This window comes from Leptodactylus fuscus, chromosome 4, assembly GCF_031893055.1.
Source record: "Leptodactylus fuscus isolate aLepFus1 chromosome 4, aLepFus1.hap2, whole genome shotgun sequence".
Lineage (NCBI taxonomy): Eukaryota > Metazoa > Chordata > Amphibia > Anura > Leptodactylidae > Leptodactylus > Leptodactylus fuscus.
In genome coordinates, this window is record NC_134268.1 from 161,406,581 (window position 1) to 161,425,980 (window position 19,400).

At 41.0% G+C, this 19,400-nt stretch overlaps 1 protein-coding gene across 1 annotated transcript in view; it reads right to left on the minus strand.

The window, feature by feature from the left end:
- The window catches only part of NEK11 (NIMA related kinase 11), a 171,500-nt gene that overhangs the window by 116,034 nt on the left and 36,066 nt on the right, over nt 1-19,400 (minus strand). The window contains exon 3 of the mRNA XM_075271296.1: nt 8,565-8,730. Coding sequence (XP_075127397.1) covers nt 8,565-8,730 — 166 coding nt within the window. The remainder of the gene's footprint in view (nt 1-8,564; nt 8,731-19,400) is intronic.

Below are 19,400 nucleotides of genomic sequence, written 5' to 3' on the forward strand. Positions count from 1 at the left end.
GAAAAAGGTTATCTCTGGCCTATCTGATGGAGCCAAAGGCCTAAGCAGCCTCATACCAGCAAGTCCAAGAACGGGAACCTTTTATATGCTTCCAAAACTGCACAAATCTGAGAAGCCAGGGAGACCGATCATTTCATGTGTTGGGACTCCCACTGAACAGATTTCTGGATAGGTGGAGGGTACTCTTAAACCCTTAGTGAAGGATACAGCCAGCTACCTCCAGGATACTACAGACCTATTAAATAAACTATCCACTATAGGTCCCCTTCCAGATGGAACCATCTTGGCCACCATGGATGTAGAATCTTTATACTCCAACATCCCACACCAGGACGGTATAAATGCCTGCCAGTTTTTCATGGAAAAGCGAGGTATGAACGCTGAATCGGTGGTGAAACTCACAAAATTCATCCTCACCCACAATTACTTCTCTTTTGGTGACTGCATCTATCTACAGCAGACCGGCACCGCAATGGGGAGCAAAATGGCGCCACAGTACGCTAATCTCTTCATGGCCAAGCTTGAGAGTGACTTCCTATCCACCTGCACCACCAGGCCTCTGGCCTACTACCGTTTCATTGACGATATCCTAATCATTTGGACTGGGTCTGAACAACAGCTGAAAACCTTCCATGAACAATTCAACCAGTTCCATCCCACCATCAACCTGACGCTCAATTACTCCTTCTTGGAAATAAACTTCCTAGACACAGTCATCAAGATACAGGACAACAAAATTGAGACATCACTGTATCGGAAGCCGATTGACTGCCCTACATACCTAAGATGGGGTAGCTTTCATCCTAAACACATAAAGAACTCCATTGTATACAGCCAGGCTATCAGATATCATCGCATATGTTCAAACCCTGCAGATAGAGACGAACACCTGGAGGCCTCAAAAACACATTCTTGAGGCAGGGTTACCATCCAAGAACAATTGATAACCAAATCACCAGGGTCACCAGAATACCTAGATCAGATTTATTAAAATACAATACCAAACAGGAAAACAACGGGGTGCCCCTGGTTGTCACATATAACCCACACCTGGAGACGCTGAGAGGAATCACACGCAAATTACATCCACTACTGCAAAAAGACCACCGTCTAAAATCCATATTTCCAGACCCCCCTCTCCTGTGCTACAGACAGCCACCAAACCTCAGGAATATGGTTGTGAGCAGCAAAATCACGGCCACAAAATAGCACCGCATATACGATCCCGGCTCCCATTGAAATCAATGGAAGCGTATACGGCGCTCAAAATCTAAAACGGCGTATACGTGCCACATCACGCGGCACGTTACTCCGTGTGAACTCCCCCTAAGGGTGTGAAAAGTGTTTGTGTGGAAGACTGAGCCAAAATCACACCTGAGCAATGCAAGCCACTAGTTTCGCCATATAGGAGACGTCTTGAAGCGTCTTGAGGTTTTCAAACGAAGCATGAAATAAATGTCAGTAAGGGCTCGTTCACATCTGTGCCCGGTCTCCGTTCATGCAGGTTTCCATTTCCTGCACAAAACTGAGCAGAAGACGGAAAGCTGTAGGACTCTTTCAAACCCATTGATTTGAATGGGTTTGAAAGATGTCCGGCCGTGAGCGCCGGTGAGTGTTTTATGCTCTCCGCCGCGAAACCGTTTTTTTAAAAAAATCGGACACAGAGTCGGACATGCAGTACTCTATGTCCGGTTTAAAAAAAAAAAAAAAAAAGATTTTAAAAAACCGGCTGGACCCGGTCTGACAGCTTTCCGTCTTCTGCATGCAGAACGGACTCCAGGGGCTAGTGTGAACCTAGCGTAAGTGTGTTCAATACTTTTTTCTTGTGTCATTTCTCATTATTACACATAACTTGATATATGGACATCTATGGATTGATTTCTTTGTCTTTGTGGATTAGATGGGTTGTTACCAACATCTGGTGAGAATTTCATCTTAATAACGTCTTTAGAAATATTTGTACTTAGGAAACTGATGACGTGTTCAATACTTATTTCACCCCCTGAATCTATCTATAGATACAATATATATTACCCACATTAGTTTATAATAAAGCAATACAAACCAAATATCCTTAGTCATTGTATTAATCCTTATATTTACACCCCCACTATGTTCCACTTTCTTTGTTTGTTCCACATTGCATGATTTGCATGATAAAGCGCGTTCTGGCGTCAGGGTTGTGTATTATGGAATAATTACCTGCTATGGGGCTAAGACTATTTACAAGTTTAACATATTGAAAATGAACACATTCATTTAGAGAAAGAACAATATTACATGGCAGCCCTTTATTAACAAAGCTATTAATATACTTATATGCTACGTCTCAGGCAAGATGCAGTAAATAGGTGCCAAAGGAGTCCACAGATCTGCAGAGCTAGAGGAATCCCACTGAATCGAATGGTTAATAATGCCCAGAGAGTATACATTTTAATGAACACAAGTAACTTAATGAGTACTTATACCACTACTGTCATAGTAAAATGTGATATGATAGAAATGGCCATCACATCATGTTTTCATGTATGAAGGAAATTTAACCCTTTCTGACTGGTTATGCTTACAAACATTTGCATCCATAACAAAGCGTCACTGTGTGTGATCAACTATTCAGCGTGATAGCCAAGGTAAGCAGGAAAGCATGGGATAACGTGATCTTTAAAGGGAGTGTACAAAGTGCACGGGTGTTCATGACAGATGACTTTCTTGTACCCATACTTATCCAGACAACCAGGTTTGGTGATCTATATAGTATGTAACGAATACCTGGCAAGACACAGATTGTGATCACTAGCATTTTTTGCATCATTGTGGCATCAATATGACATCATATGTGTCCATAGCAAACTACCTTCTTAAAAAACACTTCTTATTGGTAGTGTCACCTGCAAATTACCTATAATATTTCTCCAATCATGTTAATCAATATAGACTTCCAATTAAGATCTATGTCTGGTTAGGATCTGCCATCAAGTGCACTTGCTTTACTGTGGAAGAAACATGGACTATTAGGTCTTCTTCACATCTGCATTGGAAGTTCCACATCAATCTGTCAATTGATGAATCCAAATGGCCCCTTAGAGACACCATTGATGCTTCTGTTGTTTTTGACATCTACATCACCACTCATGGTAGCACTACCATTGCTGAAAAAATAAAATAAATGTATATGGGATACACACTTTTTTCATGGCATAACCATATAACAAAAGGAAGCCACAACGTTCGTGTGAACACAGGATACGGCCTATTGTACATACCTATATTATAGACACACGTTGTACAGACACTATGGTGTCCATAATCTTGAGTCCATGCTGTATGTACAGAGCTGAACAGATCAATACTGTGGTGTCCCTAGTCCTCACGAAGGCTGTCACGAGTGTCGGGCACTGGGGAGTGAGTGTCTGTCTCTGATAGAGTCTATCTACATCTCCAGAATCGGTAAGCTGTAATGTCACTGTACTTACAAGGCTATCTATGGTATGGGTAATTACATCCCCACCTAGTGAGAGTCCCATGCTGTGTGTTTACTATAGAAGCGGTTACTAAATACTTGTAGTGTGTGCATCATATATGTTGGTTGATACTCAGCCTTAGGCTGATTTATACACCCTCAATATTGTATATTTGGTGTTATGTGAGATTAAAGGACTCTATAGGGACAATTTTCCATCTTTGCACGTCACTCAACCCAGTTTTCTTTGTACATGTAGATTTTTCCTTCTATGTCCAAATTTTAAATACGGTTTGTAATTTAATAAAATATGATCTAATGTATTTAAATAATATGTGTGAAATAAAAAACTTTTTTTACATACATACATACATACATACATACTTTTTTGCTTGTTGGTATTTTGTACATGTAAGGACATTGATCATTTAGGGCCTTGCAGAGGTGCTAGGGGACCTATGTATTCCTTTATACATTTTCGGTTGCTTATCTATGTGTCCTGTTTTTTGTTTGTTTCTGTGTTAAGCCCTCAGTCTGTGTTGAGCCCATATTGTATGTACAGTGTTGTACAGATGGATAATATGGTGCCCACAGTGTGTACAGAGCTGAATGGATCAATAATATGATATCCACCCTCTGTCTTCATCCCATATTGTAAATTACAAAGCTGTATAGATTAATAATATTGTGCCTGCAGTCTGTGTTTAGTCCATACTATATGCACAGCGTTATACAGATTGATAATGTGGTACTGACAGTCTGTGTTAAGCCCATATTGTATGTACAGATCAATAATATTGTGCCGAAAGTCTGTGTTGAGTCCATATTGTATGTTCAAAGTTGCACAGGTTGATAAAATGATGTCCACAATCTGCATTGAGCCTGCATTATATGTACAGAGGTATACAAATCAATATTTTAGTGCCCACAGTCTGTATTGAGTCCATATTGTATGTACACAGCAGTAAAGTTTGATAATATTGTGCTCACAGTCTGTATTGTATGTGCAGTGTAGAAAAGATTGATAATATGGTGCGCACAGTCTGTATTTAGTCCATATTGTATGTACAGAGTTGTACAGATTGATAATATGGTGCCCACAGCCAGGGCACCATATGTGCACTTGCATCGGGCTCTATGGTAGCGGAGATCCCGTTGGGACAGCCTGCATAGGCTGTCCTGCCAGGCTGCCCCAATTGCATAGAGCAATGAAACAGGGAGGCCTCCACTCCCTGCCTCACCATTGATTCTCTGTACCCTGGGAGTTGCAGGTGCAATGTGATGACGCCACTTACATAGCGCCTGCAGCTCCCTGGTTGACACTTTAGTTGCAGAGGACATATGTAATATCAGTACAGCTCAGGTTCAGTTAGGGCTATGAAGATGACATTGGATTAATTTTAAAGATGAGAGTCTCATCTATAAAATACTACCAATATCATCATGATAGCACTTACAGATCCAAAGCAATTTGCTGATGAAAACAACGTTCGATATTGAGATTCTATTGCAGATCTCGATTCCCGATAGCGCTTTTAAAAGCAAGTCACTCCAAATCTTTAATGGCTATCATGAGGATTCTCATCTTTACAATGAATCCAAGGTCATCGTCATAGCCCTAATGGATCCTGAGATATGGGGCTCTAAAGTGTCTTCCTCACTCCTGCCTCAGTCAACATCTTAGAGCTGAGTGAATGAGGAAGGAGCTGTAACCTGCATAACCTGTATGTGACTGGTTGGGGGAGGGGGGCAGCATGGACTTCTGACTATGTTATACCCTTTCCTATCAATCAGAGAGCATACTATACCTTTGCAATCTGATTGACATATAGAGGGGTAATGTAATACCCCTCTGAGCCTAACCACAGGGGTATTCTTCTTATATAATACTTCTCTAAACATAACCAGGAAGTTATTAGCGCTGTGACTCATACGTTTACCATCATCGATGTTGTATCACCAAAAAATTTGTGCCAAACATATACACAAAGTCATCATAAAGTTTACATTTTTTCACTGTTGCTGTCCTATCCATACCTGATCTTTACAGAGTAAAAGATTCCGACTGCCTCTCTAGCGATATCCGTTACACACTAAAATAATAGCAATGACGATTATTACTAGAGATGAAGGTATAAAACATTTCCATCAGTCACATTTTCACCCATTGAATGTCACCATATAAAATCCCAGTTTTTGGCAGGTTCAGATATGAGGCATATGAGGGGGCTGGGGGCACTTATGAAACCATTTCATTGGGCCAATCAATGTGTTAAAACGGCCGAGCCCACAGCCTGTGTTGAGTCCACAGTGTACATGCAGGGCTGTACAGATCGATGTTATGGTGGTCCCAGCCTTGTTGAGCCCATAAGTTATCTCTCTATGCTTCTGATTTAAAGCATCTGTGAAAATCAATAAGGAGCTGAAATTGTGCCATATGCCATTGCATGCCTTGTTAAACAGGTATTCTGCCAGGGGTGGCAAATCATACAGTAGCACCAACCGTATCCAGAGGCCCAAAGGGACTCAATATTCTGCCAAACAAACATTGTGCACATGTGTACAGTTCACTTTGCTCGCCAAGAGCCAGTTACTGTTACGTCTGGATGCAATGCAGAATGTTTACAGCTCTCCAATGGAAGATATAGTCTTAGGGTGCATTCACACTGAGTAAACGCTAGCTTATTCTGAATGTAAAACACGTTCAGAATAAGCGGCGTCTAAAGCAGCTCCATTCATTTCTATGGGAGCGGGGATACGAGCGCTCCCCATAGAAATGAATGGGCTGCTTCTTTCACTCCGTGCAGTCCCATTGAAGTGAATGGGGAGTGCCGGCGTGTACGCTCCGGCATGAGCAGAGCTTGCCGTATACGCCGGCACTCCCCATTCACTTCAATGGGACTGCACGGAGTGAAAGAAGCAGCCCATTCATTTCTATGGGGAGCGCTCGTATCCCCGCTCCCATAGAAATGAATGGAGCTGCTTTAGACGCCGCTTATTCTGAACGTGTTTTACGTTCAGAATAAGCTAGTGTTTACTCAGTGTGAATTCACCCTTACAATGCCTCATCAATATGCAGCACTAAATATCAATGCTCTTTGAAGTCAGTAAAGCCGCCATATTCAGACATTGTTAATGCTGATGTAGTACTAGAACGAGGAGGCAATAAAAACTAATCAGATGGAGCAAAGTACTATGTGAGAATGTAGCAGTCATACAGCCATAAACTAGTTTAGTAAATAGCACAGAGGCTCAATGACAAACACTGCGACTCCTCCGCCCGATGAGCTATAGCTGCCTTCATTGATGTATCTTACACTTGTTTGTGCCTTTTGTATTGTAGGATATTTGCTGCATTAGAATTTTTATTTCCTTGATACATTAGCATGAATATGATCTAACTTCTAATATTTCATGAAGGCTACGGGTCATACTTTTAGTTTGATGGTGAATATCTGCAAATGGTGAGATTGTTTGTTGATAACTCCTGTGGTCATGGATCTGACCTCTGATATTATGTTTCATAGGCAATGCCTAGTTTTCTGTGATGAGTGGAAGGTTTATATGTTAATGGAAAGGCTATGACACAGTCATCTTTTGTCAACAAGGCCATACATGAGACAATGTAAAATCCTTGATAAAATGAATAAAGTTGTTCACCAATGTCAGTGCATTGTACCACGCGATAGCTAGCCTGAACACCAAAGTATGCTGTAACTTTAGGCCTTAAAGGAGTTGTCTAAAGAGATAAAATTAGTTAGAAATTGAGAAATTAAGATTATAATTTGTAATTTATCCTAAAAATTTCCCAGCCTTGATGAGCAGACATGTATTTCATCTGTGTTTCGGCACAACTGTTCCCCCTCCCTTCTGTGTTAGAAGTGACATCAGAGACCTGGTGGCCAAAGGGGTTAGAATGTATTCTTCCCAGAATTTAATTGCATACCCTTTTGGCCCTCTGGAGTTTTACCACCACCACATTTACCCTCTGTCTGTCCCATACAGAGATCTGGACTTCACCGCAGGAAAACACCAGGTTACTGTTTCTAGGTGTAGTAAGAGTAGGTGTAGTAATTTGATGAATAAACACCTATCGATCTTAAACATGCAGAGTAAAGGACTTTTACCGGGATGACAAAACGGAATACCAATAAAAATGACCTTCTCTTACTATGTCAGAGACTTATGTCAGAACATTGGTGATATCTAAATTTTTGGACCAAAATAGAGTACCCTTAAAAGGCTCTTTGGAACCCCTTTGGCACCGGTTATCTGTTTTTGAAAATCTGACAATCTTCCAACCAAATGGCTTCTCAAATCGGTGGTGTTGTGCCTACAAGGTTATGTCAGATTTTCAATGATATTTCTGAGCAGTGGCTCAGCAGCGCACTCAATATAGAGCTTGTTTGCTCTGGATATAAGTTATGATTCAGGATCACAGATTTCACCAATGGATCTTACTATAAGTATCTATAATGTATCAGAATGTTATAGCTAGGCTTTTCTTCACCCAGAGTAAAGGTTCAGTTCACTAGCCTTACCCCTCATTCACATCTGCGTTTGGTAATCCATTCGGGGAGTTCATATGGGGACTCCCCGAATGGACTACCGAACACAATTACAAGCGATGTGCACTGAAAGCACACGGACAACGTAGACTATGATGGGGTCTGTGTTCTTGCCGCGAGATCTCCGCACGAATCATGAGGACAGGAAAGTAGATTGAGTAGTGTGCTTTCACTGGCACACCGCTTGCCAGTGCGTTTGGTATTCCGTTTGGGGGGGGTCCCATGCAGATTTCCGCGAGCGGAATACCACCGCAGATGTGAACGAGGCCTTAGTCTGTATCAAAATAAATAAAAGAGGCTTTTTGTTACCTCCGTATCAAACAGCACCTGGGCCACATGCCCTAGTTCCCCCCACCCAGCTAAGTCCCTTCAGAAGACCATTTGGACAGGCATTTTCCATGTACTTTTAGGGCTATTGGTAGTATTTCATCTGCTGCTAAGAAGTATCTGACAGAATTATACAGTAAATGGCACCATATAGTAAAAATAAACCTGTAATAAGATGTTCTTGTGAAGTTTATATTGGGATGACTTACCTCACAGTATTCTGTTATGATACAGAAGCTGGCATTCTCTAGGAAGCTTGAGTGAAACTTGACAATGGCGGGGTGATCTAGCTTAGACAGTAGCTGAGCTTCTAGGTTAGCTTGGACAGTTTCATTGGGGTTCAGCTCCCCAACAGCTATTTCCTTCAGAACTTTTCTGTAACAACAAATAGATACGATTCAGTCAGGAATCTGACCCTACAAACAGTAAATGAGCATGAAACATGGGACAAAAAAATGGCTGCTTTCATCTTATCAGGAAGTGACATTATGTCCGTTGGTCATATGGCCATGCTGCAGCTCAGTCTCATTCATTTTAATGGGATGGATATGTGACATTGTCATGTGACCAATGGACATGATGTCACTTCCTGAGAAGAAGAAATCAGCCATGTTTTTGAGTTGTGCACAACCCCTTTAACCACACATTCTCCATATCAGTTGGATTTCTTTTCACTATGTTGTTAGCTATATCTTTTGACTTAAATGGTATAAACATGATAACCTTGTCACACACACGTCTACTGATATAGGTTGTTACAGATCATTTACCCATTCATTGCTCCCCAACCTGTTTTGAGGTCACTGTGATGTCATTAGTTATGTCATATTTAGGGTTGAGCGATCAGGATCGGAGAAGATCGGATTCCCATTCCGATCTTTTCCCGCGGTATCAAAGTCGGGGGTTATTTCCCACAATGCTTGGCTACTGGCCAATCATTGTGGGAAAAGCTAATAATGATTGGCCAGTAGCCAAGCATTGTGGGACATAACCTCCAACCTTGATCCCGCGGGAAAAGATAGGAATCAGAATCTGATCTTTTCCGATCCCGATCGCTCAACCCTAGTCATATTGCTATCAACCAATATCAAAACTTTTCTGCATGGTTTTACTTTACAGTCTGATAAACCAAACTTCACAACTTATTTTATCAGGCCAGTGATTATTGTGAAATGGCTTATAACAAATCTCTAAACGCTTGCTATAGGTTACTAAAAAAAGATACTTTTCTATTGTCCGGATTCTATTTTATATAAAGAAAATTGCATTTTATGTTTAATGATCCTGAAATAAATCTCAGACTTTTGTTAGCAAGTCAATGGCGTATTCAGAGGAACACTTAAAAGTAATGTTAAATATAATTGCATAACTATTATGTAAGGCATGAATAATATATTCACCGTAGAACTTGGGAGCACAATTGTCTTGAAGTCTATAAAATAGGTCTCATTTATGAAACGCGGTTCTGCATTGTTCTGTTATCTCTGTGAGAGAAAGGAATAGCCAGCGGCGCGACTGCATAAAACACCCAGGGAGACGCGGCATTCTTCCCTGGTGATAAAAGGCCCATATTCATTTAAATATTTACAAGGATTTTCTCCAAGTAAAATGCCTCATTTGGGAAATCAGCATAAAGTAAAGGTCAATAAAGTATCAAAATAAAGCATGCAGCCAGAGAAAGCGGCAAATTAGCTGTATTATATTACAGCAAGCAAAAATATAGCATGTTGTAGGTTCTCCACCTAAAGGTATAAAGTGAAAGAAAAAATCGAAATTATTCAAATATTTTGTTTTATGTGCAAAGCAAATGCAAATGACAAGTGATTTCTGACGACAACAAAAATCTTTTCTGTGTGGTTGTCATGCCTGGTTCACATCTGCGATCGGTATTCCATTCGGGGAGTCTGCATGGGGACCCCTCGAACGGAAACCTATACGCATTAAAAGGCGGATACCTAAGAAACGGGGTCCATGTTTTCTGTGCGGTGTCCGTACAAATCATGCGGAGAGAAAAGTGCGGAAAACACATGGCCCCCATTATAGTATATGGGATCCGTGTGGTTTCTTAACTAACTGATTTTTAATGAGTATAGGTTTACGTTCGGGGGGTCCCCATACAGACTCCCCAAACGGATGCAGATGTAAACCAGGCCTCAGGCAACACATTCATGTTTGTCTCAGATTACTCAATTATATTGAGTTATCAATATCCTACTGTTGCAAAGGGATTGACTGGTCCACCAACTCTGACCCAATAATGGGATGTAATAATGGACCCCAATGATCCAGCAGGACACAACCTCATTTAGAGTTGACCTTGGAACCAACCACTTGTCACCAGGCTCTACTTCTTATAGGATGATTAAGAAATTCCCTCAGCAGTGTCGGATCTTATAGATGGTATGTCCTGCATGTACAATGATAGCAACAAATAATGTATAAATAAAGGGGGCCCTCAGGGTCATCCTCATTGGGGGTCTAAGGATCCCCAACATTGTTGTTGCATCAACAATATTATCTTGGTGCCACTTTAATATTAATTATGTTCCCCAAATAACTCAGAAGCTCCCTATCCTGTCCAGAGGGCCGACTCAGAACCCCAGACCATTCTGTACATCAACCAAGAAGGGCCAGTACACAATATAGTGAATGTGCTACCTGTAGTGGATATGGATCCCAATATCAGCTATCCTAAGACGAGATCATATACTTGATGTGACTGACAACTCTTTTAATGTATATTGTACAGCTGCGGCCAAAAGCTAAGATTGACACAAATTTGGGTTTTCAGTTTGCTGCTTCAGTGTTTTTAGCTTTTTCAGTCATAGTCACTATGTTACATTTCTAAGCATTTCATACATTTTGAGACTTTTTTTGACTAATTCATAAAGTTTAAGCAAAGACTCTTATTTACGGTGTTGACCCTTATTTTTCAAGACTTGTGTAATTCACCCTGGCATGCAGAATGTCAGCCTCTGGGCGAAATCCTGATCGATAACCCATTGTTGCCTACAAAGTGCAATTTCTATGTTTTTCTTTGTCTACTTGTTTTCTGAGAATTGACGGCAGGTTCTCCATGAGATGGAGGTCAAGAGAATTTCCTGACCATGGACCCAAAATGTCAATGTTTTATTCACCAAACCAGTTAGTTATCACTTCTGTGTTGTGACATGCTGCACCATCATACTGGAAAAAGCATTGCATCCAAATTGTTCCTGGATGGTTGGCAGACGTTGCATTTGCGTTTAGATACCATTGCTTATTCATGGCAGTGGTCTTAGGTAAAACTATGAGTGAAACCACTCTCTTGGATGAAAAGCAACTGCACACATAAATGGTCCCAGGATACTGTTGACATGACACAAGATCATGGTAGCGATAACCTTTTCTTCTCCAGACAACCATTATTCCAAATGTCCCAAACAGCCTGAAGGGTCTTCATATCACTAGACCTCCTGTAACATGTTAGTCTGTCCTTGATGTTTCCTTGAAGAAATGTGGCTTCTGGAAGAATGATTGTCCAGAGAAGAACAGAGGAGTGCTATAACGAGTCCTGTGCCAGATCTCACAGACTATAATGATGTCCGCCAGGTTTCCACTATGCTGTCCATCATGTCCCCAGATAAAAAAAAGTGATGCTTGCCCGACTTATTCATCTGGGGTTTTGACAAAATGTCAACGCAGGTATGAACAGAGCCCTACTAATAAAACTAGATATGTGGTGGGACACATTCTGAATTTCACTATGGGGCCCTATGGATTCTTTGTACACCCCTGATACTGACCTATGCAACGGTCATATGTAAAGAACATTTAGATTAATGGGATTTAAATATTTATAAACCTTAAAATTATCCATATACAACAAACTATACAAATCTGCTAAACCATCATGTTTTACAGCCTTCAGTGAAATTACAGAAACTAAACTTTGGCTATTGCTTTACCTTCTAATGTGCTGATATATGGTTATAGTTAAGATTGGGCTGGATTTTTTTTATCCTACCACAATAATTGGATTTGACCAATGGGGAATTGTTCTATCAATTTTCCTCTTTTTCATACAGTCGCCCATGAATTTCAATGCAGGCAATGTAAAGTAATCACTTTTTGAGAAATTCCTTCCCGTCACAACAAAATATTGGTGCAACAATGACCCTCCAGCACAACAGGTCTTATAATGAAAAATATCAGAACAATTGTCTGGAAAAGTATGAAATACCAGAGGAGGGGCAATAAGCAGTCTGAGACGTTTTATTATTGTTCTCACATATAGCTTTAAGCAGTCTTATGATTTTCACGGAGTATTATGGTAAGCAGGTAATGCTAGCAGGACAGGGAGTCTATGCTGAGAAGTAGCTGCTCCTTTACCTGCACATGTATTTTATGTATGCTTTATTTTATCTACAATCTACTTTACACATAGCAAATTCAAGCTATGGTAAGGATGGACATCTGTACAATGGTATTGCTTCTATGGAGAGTGCACGTGCCTCATGGAGGTACTATACAAAGGCACAACCATTGCCTAACACATCCACAGGGACACCGTGTGTCCTTCAATAGCATCTGTGGGCGGTTTTTGTGTTATAACAATGTTGTGGCATGAGCTATAAGGAAGACATTTTAGGTTCATGACTTGTAAAGGGGTTGTCCTAGACTATATACTGATGGCCTTAGGATAGAGAAACAGTCTTGGACCACCACTGATCTGATATTGATGTCAAATCCTAAGGATATGCCATCAATATCTAGACAAACCCTGTATGTTCAGTGCTGCTTATGGACTTTTGCTTCATTGTTTGAGCCAAAGCCAGTTTCAGCAAACCTTAAACTGGCAATTCAATAAAAGCCAATGAAGTTAATGTCAAGTTAATATGTGCTGTAACAGAGTATTTAACAAGTTACACTTTGCGGCATCTATATGTTAGAGAAAAAAAAATCTGAAATCTTGAAATTTTCACTCTGGTCAGTAAGTCCCATAATAGGTCATAGAGAATACTACTGTAGATAATACTTCTCAATAGTCAAGTCATTATCATCACAAACAGGATAACAACATGCTTGGCCACATACTAAGGTAAGTCTCCGGAAGAACAGCAGATCACAAAATTTTTAGATGAGGCCACGCCCCAATAGGCAAGGCCATGCTTCCTTTTGGGACACAACAAGTCTCCATTTTGTGATTGTGGACACAAAAAATGCTGGACATGTCTCTTTTTTGAGACATGACTGGCACATAAAGAGGCCACTTCACATATGAAAACACAGCTAGCCTGATGGATGCAGAAGCATTAGCCGGGTTCGGGAGATTGATATATTTTTCTGGGACTTCGGTAGGCCATCCTCACAGTTGTTTATGGAGCGTTGGCAAGTATGAATTATAATGAAGATGTTACCCATATATACATAACACAGGATCCACCATTAAAAATTGGTGATGGTCACAGGTCACCTCCTACCCGCACAGTAACTAATATGGCAATATGGCCACTGTACATAAAATCAGAAGAAAACAATATGCATCAGAATTTGGTTTTAATTAGAAAAAACAAATTGCTGATAGATTCCCATTAAATGGGTAAAACAAGCAACAATTCCTTTCTACTACCAATTCCTCTAGAAAAAAATAAGGTTTTCGCAAATTTAAGAAAAAAATGCCAATTTGCAGATATGTAGGAAAAACATGCTGAGCGATTCATTTCTATACACAACTTCGATACTGCTATAAGAGGTAATATCTGCAGGGATTGCCTTATCTGGGGTGATATCATGGCTTTTATTGTTCCTTGTTTCACACAGATCATGTCACTTATACATCTGCAGAGCCCTCCGAGGCCTTTGTTAAATATCACTTAATGCGTGTTCTTCCCAGGCTGAGGATGGCAAGGGGAAGTAGACGTGACAGGGTAGCTTGTCGCCCTTGCCGGTTACTGACTTTGATGATGTTAGTGATATGACAGGTGCTTGGCTTGTTAGGATGCCATATTTTCCTCAATGACCTCGGTAATTTTTACATCTCTAGATATGAAGACTTCATACTGTGGCTTTGAATTATTGCTACAGAGACCGTCTGTCTGAGATTTCCTGGAAATGATTAAATGGAATAATGATACCTGCTCTCCTGTCAAAACAAGAGCGGCTCCCGAAGACTGACAGGGGTATTGAGCACGCCGCTAATGGCTGACGGATGAGTAGTCTGCATCATGGAGAAATACAACTGACCAGGGTTTTTCACACTCAGAGTCAATTTATTGCCATAGATTTGTGGCCCAAATAAATAGCATTAATACTGATTTATACTGCTGCTATCAAGCCATACCTGGATAGCAGCAGTACCCCAAGTGGGATGACTGAGGGATGCTGCATACTGTCTCATTGTTAAAGCCTAACTACACTTTTAAACAACATCTGATTTTTATGGCAGAATTTTTGTCATTAATACATTCTATAATATTATTATTATTATTATTATTATTATTAATATATGTTGTCTCCTTTCTGTGAAATCCTGTATTTCTTTATACTTTCCCTTGCTTTCTCCTGCCGACAGGAGACGTAAACCCGGCAGTCAGTGTCCGCACATGAGTGCCCGTGAGCGTCTTCTGGTCTCTGCGGCAAAACCGGGTTTTTTTAACCGGACACAAAGTCCTTTGTGTCCGGTTAAAAAAAAACGTTTTGCCGCAGAGACCAGAAGACACTCACAGGTGCTCATGGACAGACACTTTGCAAACCCATTCAAATGAATGAGTTTGAAAACTGACTGCCTGTTTCCGTCTCCTGTCCAGTTTCTCAGGCAGAAGACATGTTGGGCATTATAAAACGTGGAAATGTGATTCTGGTGTTGTATGAAGGAGGAGATTCTCAGGTCTACATGTTTTATATCCAGACGTTTCATCACTTGAAAACGCAATGGAGATTGGGAGCAGATGCAGCTGCATCTAAATCAAACTCAACTGTGTTTTCAAGTATAACTTAGGCCAGGTTCACACTTGTCACTGGTGTTCACTCCTTGCGAATCTGTATAAAAAAAAAAAAAAAAAAAAAAAAAAACGAACCTAAAAAAACAGTCAAAAACAGTTACACAGCGCATATCATAGTCTGTCTTTTTTGGTGGAGTAGTGACCGGGTGTCCAAAAACAAAATTGTCCATTTGTGTCTGTTTATTACAAATCCAATTTGCCCCCTTCTTCATTCTGAGCATGCACAAAGAAGAATGGAGAGTGCAAAATGGATTGCAAAATAAACACAAACAGATTACTAACTGTTGGAAATCCATTTTTATCTGCCTTCCATAGACCTCAATGTTTAAAAAACCCTGATTTGTTGCTCCCCAGGCCTCACTGGTGGGGCCTGTGATTGGTCCCCGGTCGTCATGTGGAGCCTGCCAGTGTAATGACGTCATCGCGCCCCACGTGACCGCTGAGGCCCAATCACAGGCCCCAGCAGTGACATCTGGGGAGCAGGACCTCAGTCGCAAGGAAGAAGACGAGCGAGAAGGACGCTGCAGACTGCTGGATACCCAGAAGAGGTGAGGTAAGGTGAGTATAAGTGTTTCTTATCTTTAATCACTTCCCCTGGGCCTCTGATTATTATACTCTGGGGTCTGAGGAGACTCTGGAGTATAATAATAGCACCAGCTTTTGAGGGAAGGGGAAGGGGGGTTGGGAACATATAATACTGTGTGGAGACACTGTGGATCATATAATACTGTGTGAGAGCCACTGCGGGCATATGATACTGTGTGGGGACCACTGTGGGCATATAATACTGTGTGGGGACCACTGTGGGCATATAATATTGTGTGGAGGCCACTGTGGGCATATAATACTGTGTGTGGGACACTGTGGGCATATAATACTGTGCGGGTGCGACTGTGCAGCCTCTAATACTGTGCAGGGGGTCACTGCGGAGCATATAATGTGCATGGGGGCCACTGCAGAGCATAAAATACTGTGTGGGGGCCACTGAGGAGCATGTAATGCTGTGTGAGGGCTACAGCGGAACATATAATGTTGTCTGGGGGCCACTGCAGAGCATATAATCCTGTGTGGGGGCCACTGTGGAGCATGTAATGCTGTCTGGGGGCCACTGCGGAGCATATAATGCTGTCTGGGGACCACTGCGGAGCATATAGCAGTGTGTTATGTTCTGTACAGTGAGCTGGGTGAAGAAAATAAAGAAGAATCTGAAGCATATGTCAGCATTAAATTCCATTTTACTTTGATGTCCCATTGGGGCTCTGTTGTCCAAGGGCAAACACAAACTTGAAGCCAGCCCTGGATGAGAGCAATATACATGAATAATGGCAGTGTGAAGCTATCCTATGGAATGTATAGTATGCACTAGTGTGGTGTAAAGGATAGATAACATACCTTCATTACTGAGCCAGGATTCTCAGTTACTAGGCACGTATCCTCTGAATACCTCCTATGCCTCTGTAAGGAGAATAATGAGCATACTTCAAGTGATCAGTGAATCACCTTGTGTTCCTTTTAACAAAGGTGACCATGAATCCACTTTTGTACCTGACATTTGTAAGGCATTCTCTTTAGTGAAGAGCATGTAGAGAAGACAGGAAAAGTACAGAGCAGGGTTTAATGCAGACAAATAGAACTATTAAAACCATATTTCACCAAATGACTCCGAGGGCACAATGTACTATGTAAGGTTCTCAGAATAATCTGTCGGAACAACAGTATTTTATTTCATGACATTAATCAATAGTGTACAGGCAAAGGTACATCACCGCTGTGTGCTGGAACATGACGGTCTCTGTATCCTGAAAGACCTGTCCACAAATAAAGAGTTATATGGGGGCAACTGGTTGATAAAAGTAATTAGAAGAATTATCAAAGAGTTAATGGAGAATGTCTACAAAGAACTGGAGGACTCAATACCGACTGCAGATATTTTTCATAAACAAATTATTGATCTAATGTAGTAGATTATACTTGCCCTACAGAGGCATGGTAATGGCCACCAAACATGCTAGAATGGACATGGCCAGCATCAGCACCCAGCAAGCCTTGGTTCCACAATAAGGGCTTCCATTAAAACAGGGATGCGCTCATTGCATTGTAACAGGCCAGGGTTACTTAAGTCCTAAAAGGTAGATTAAAGGCAATCCTAACCTATTTACCAGTGTTTTTCCCCTTGGGACTTGCCAAGATATCACTGTGTTTGTCAATATGCAAATTAACTCTTTGGGGCAATGAGAGTGTTGCCATTTTCCTCTTTGGTGTACATGTAACATCCTTGTTATACTAAAGAGCTCATTTACATAGTGACAAAAACAGTGAAATCATGTCAACAAATAGACCGATTCAATACGTGGAACTACTGTTTGTTTCAGGTGACCCTAACTAATGTATCTGTTGGATTGCGTTGAGGGACGCAACTTGAACTATGTAATATAGTTGTGACCTCCCAACACAGCTGGATGTAGATAATTGTTAGCTGGTGGTTAAAGCCTATGTCTGCTTTTGTCTCTTAAAGGGATCCTATCATTAAAAAGCATTTTTTTGTGACTAACCAGTAGGAATGGCCTTAAGAAAAGCTATTCTTCTCCTACCTTTAGATGTTTTCTCCACGCTGCCGTTTGGTAGAAATCCCAGTTTTCATCGGTATGCAAATGAGTACTCTCGCAGCACTGGGGGCGGGCCCAAGCGCTTAAACAGCACTGGGGGTGTTCCCAAGTTGCGAGAGAACTCTCCAGCACTGTTTGTTTCAGGTGACCCTAACTAATGTATCTGTTGGATTGCGTTGAGGGACGCAACTTGAACTATGTAATATAGTTGTGACCTCCCAACACAGCTGGATGTAGATAATTGTTAGCTGGTGGTTAAAGCCTATGTCTGCTTTTGTCTCTTAAAGGGATCCTATCATTAAAAAGCATTTTTTTGTGACTAACCAGTAGGAATGGCCTTAAGAAAGGCTATTCTTCTCCTACCTTTAGATGTTTTCTCCACGCTGCCGTTTGGTAGAAATCCCAGTTTTCATCGGTATGCAAATGAGTACTCTCGCAGCACTGGGGGCGGGCCCAAGCGCTTAAACAGCACTGGGGGTGTTCCCAAGTTGCGAGAGAACTCTCCAGCACTGCCTCCATCTTCTTCAGGAACGGCCTCTTTATGAGTCTTCTTCTGGAGCTGAGGGTCAAACTTCTGAATGTACTGTTTCAGCGCTGGGGCCCGCCCCCAGTGCTGTGAGAGAACTCATTTGCATACCAACGAAAACCAGGATTTCTACCGAATGGCGGTGTGGAGAAGACATCCAAAGGTAGGAGAATAGCCTTTCTTAAGGCCTTCCAAATGTAAAGCACCATGGAATTAATGGTGCTATATAAATAAACAATAATAATAATAATAATTCCTACATATTAGTCACCAAAAATTGCGTTTTAATGATAGGATCCCTTTAAAGCCTGTTTATTATTAAAGGAGATTTCCCACCATTACAATGATAGTTTATCACTAGGATACAGTACTATCACCTCTTGGATGTGGTCATACGACTGCCAAGATCTCCCCAACAAACCACATAATGACGGAGCTGTGGCCATTTAACAGATATTCTCTGCATAGTGAGTGGATGTGAGAGCCACTGAGTAATAAAAGATCTACATTGCCAGAAGTCTGGGATGGGAATACCCTTTATCAGGGAGAATAAAATAGGCTTAAAACGATTAAACATGTGATCTTTACACAACACCTCCATCTCCAATGTCCTGACCATCACTTTCTTCTAACTCACAGAAAAATGCCCGCTTAGCCAGTCATTGGCCAAAGTAGTGTCAGGGAGAGGTAAGTGATATTTTGTTATGTTATAGCCCCATAGTTAGCTTTATTACATATCCTTTTATTACTTATTTGTTTTATTTTTTACATAGCCTTACAGATATTGGTATCACTCACAATCTTTATTCCTTATCAGTATGTCTTTGGAATGAGGAAAGGAAACACACAAAGGGAGAACATAAAAAATCCATACAGATGTTTTCCAAATTCAAGAACCCAATACTACAAGGTAACAGTGTTATGCTACTA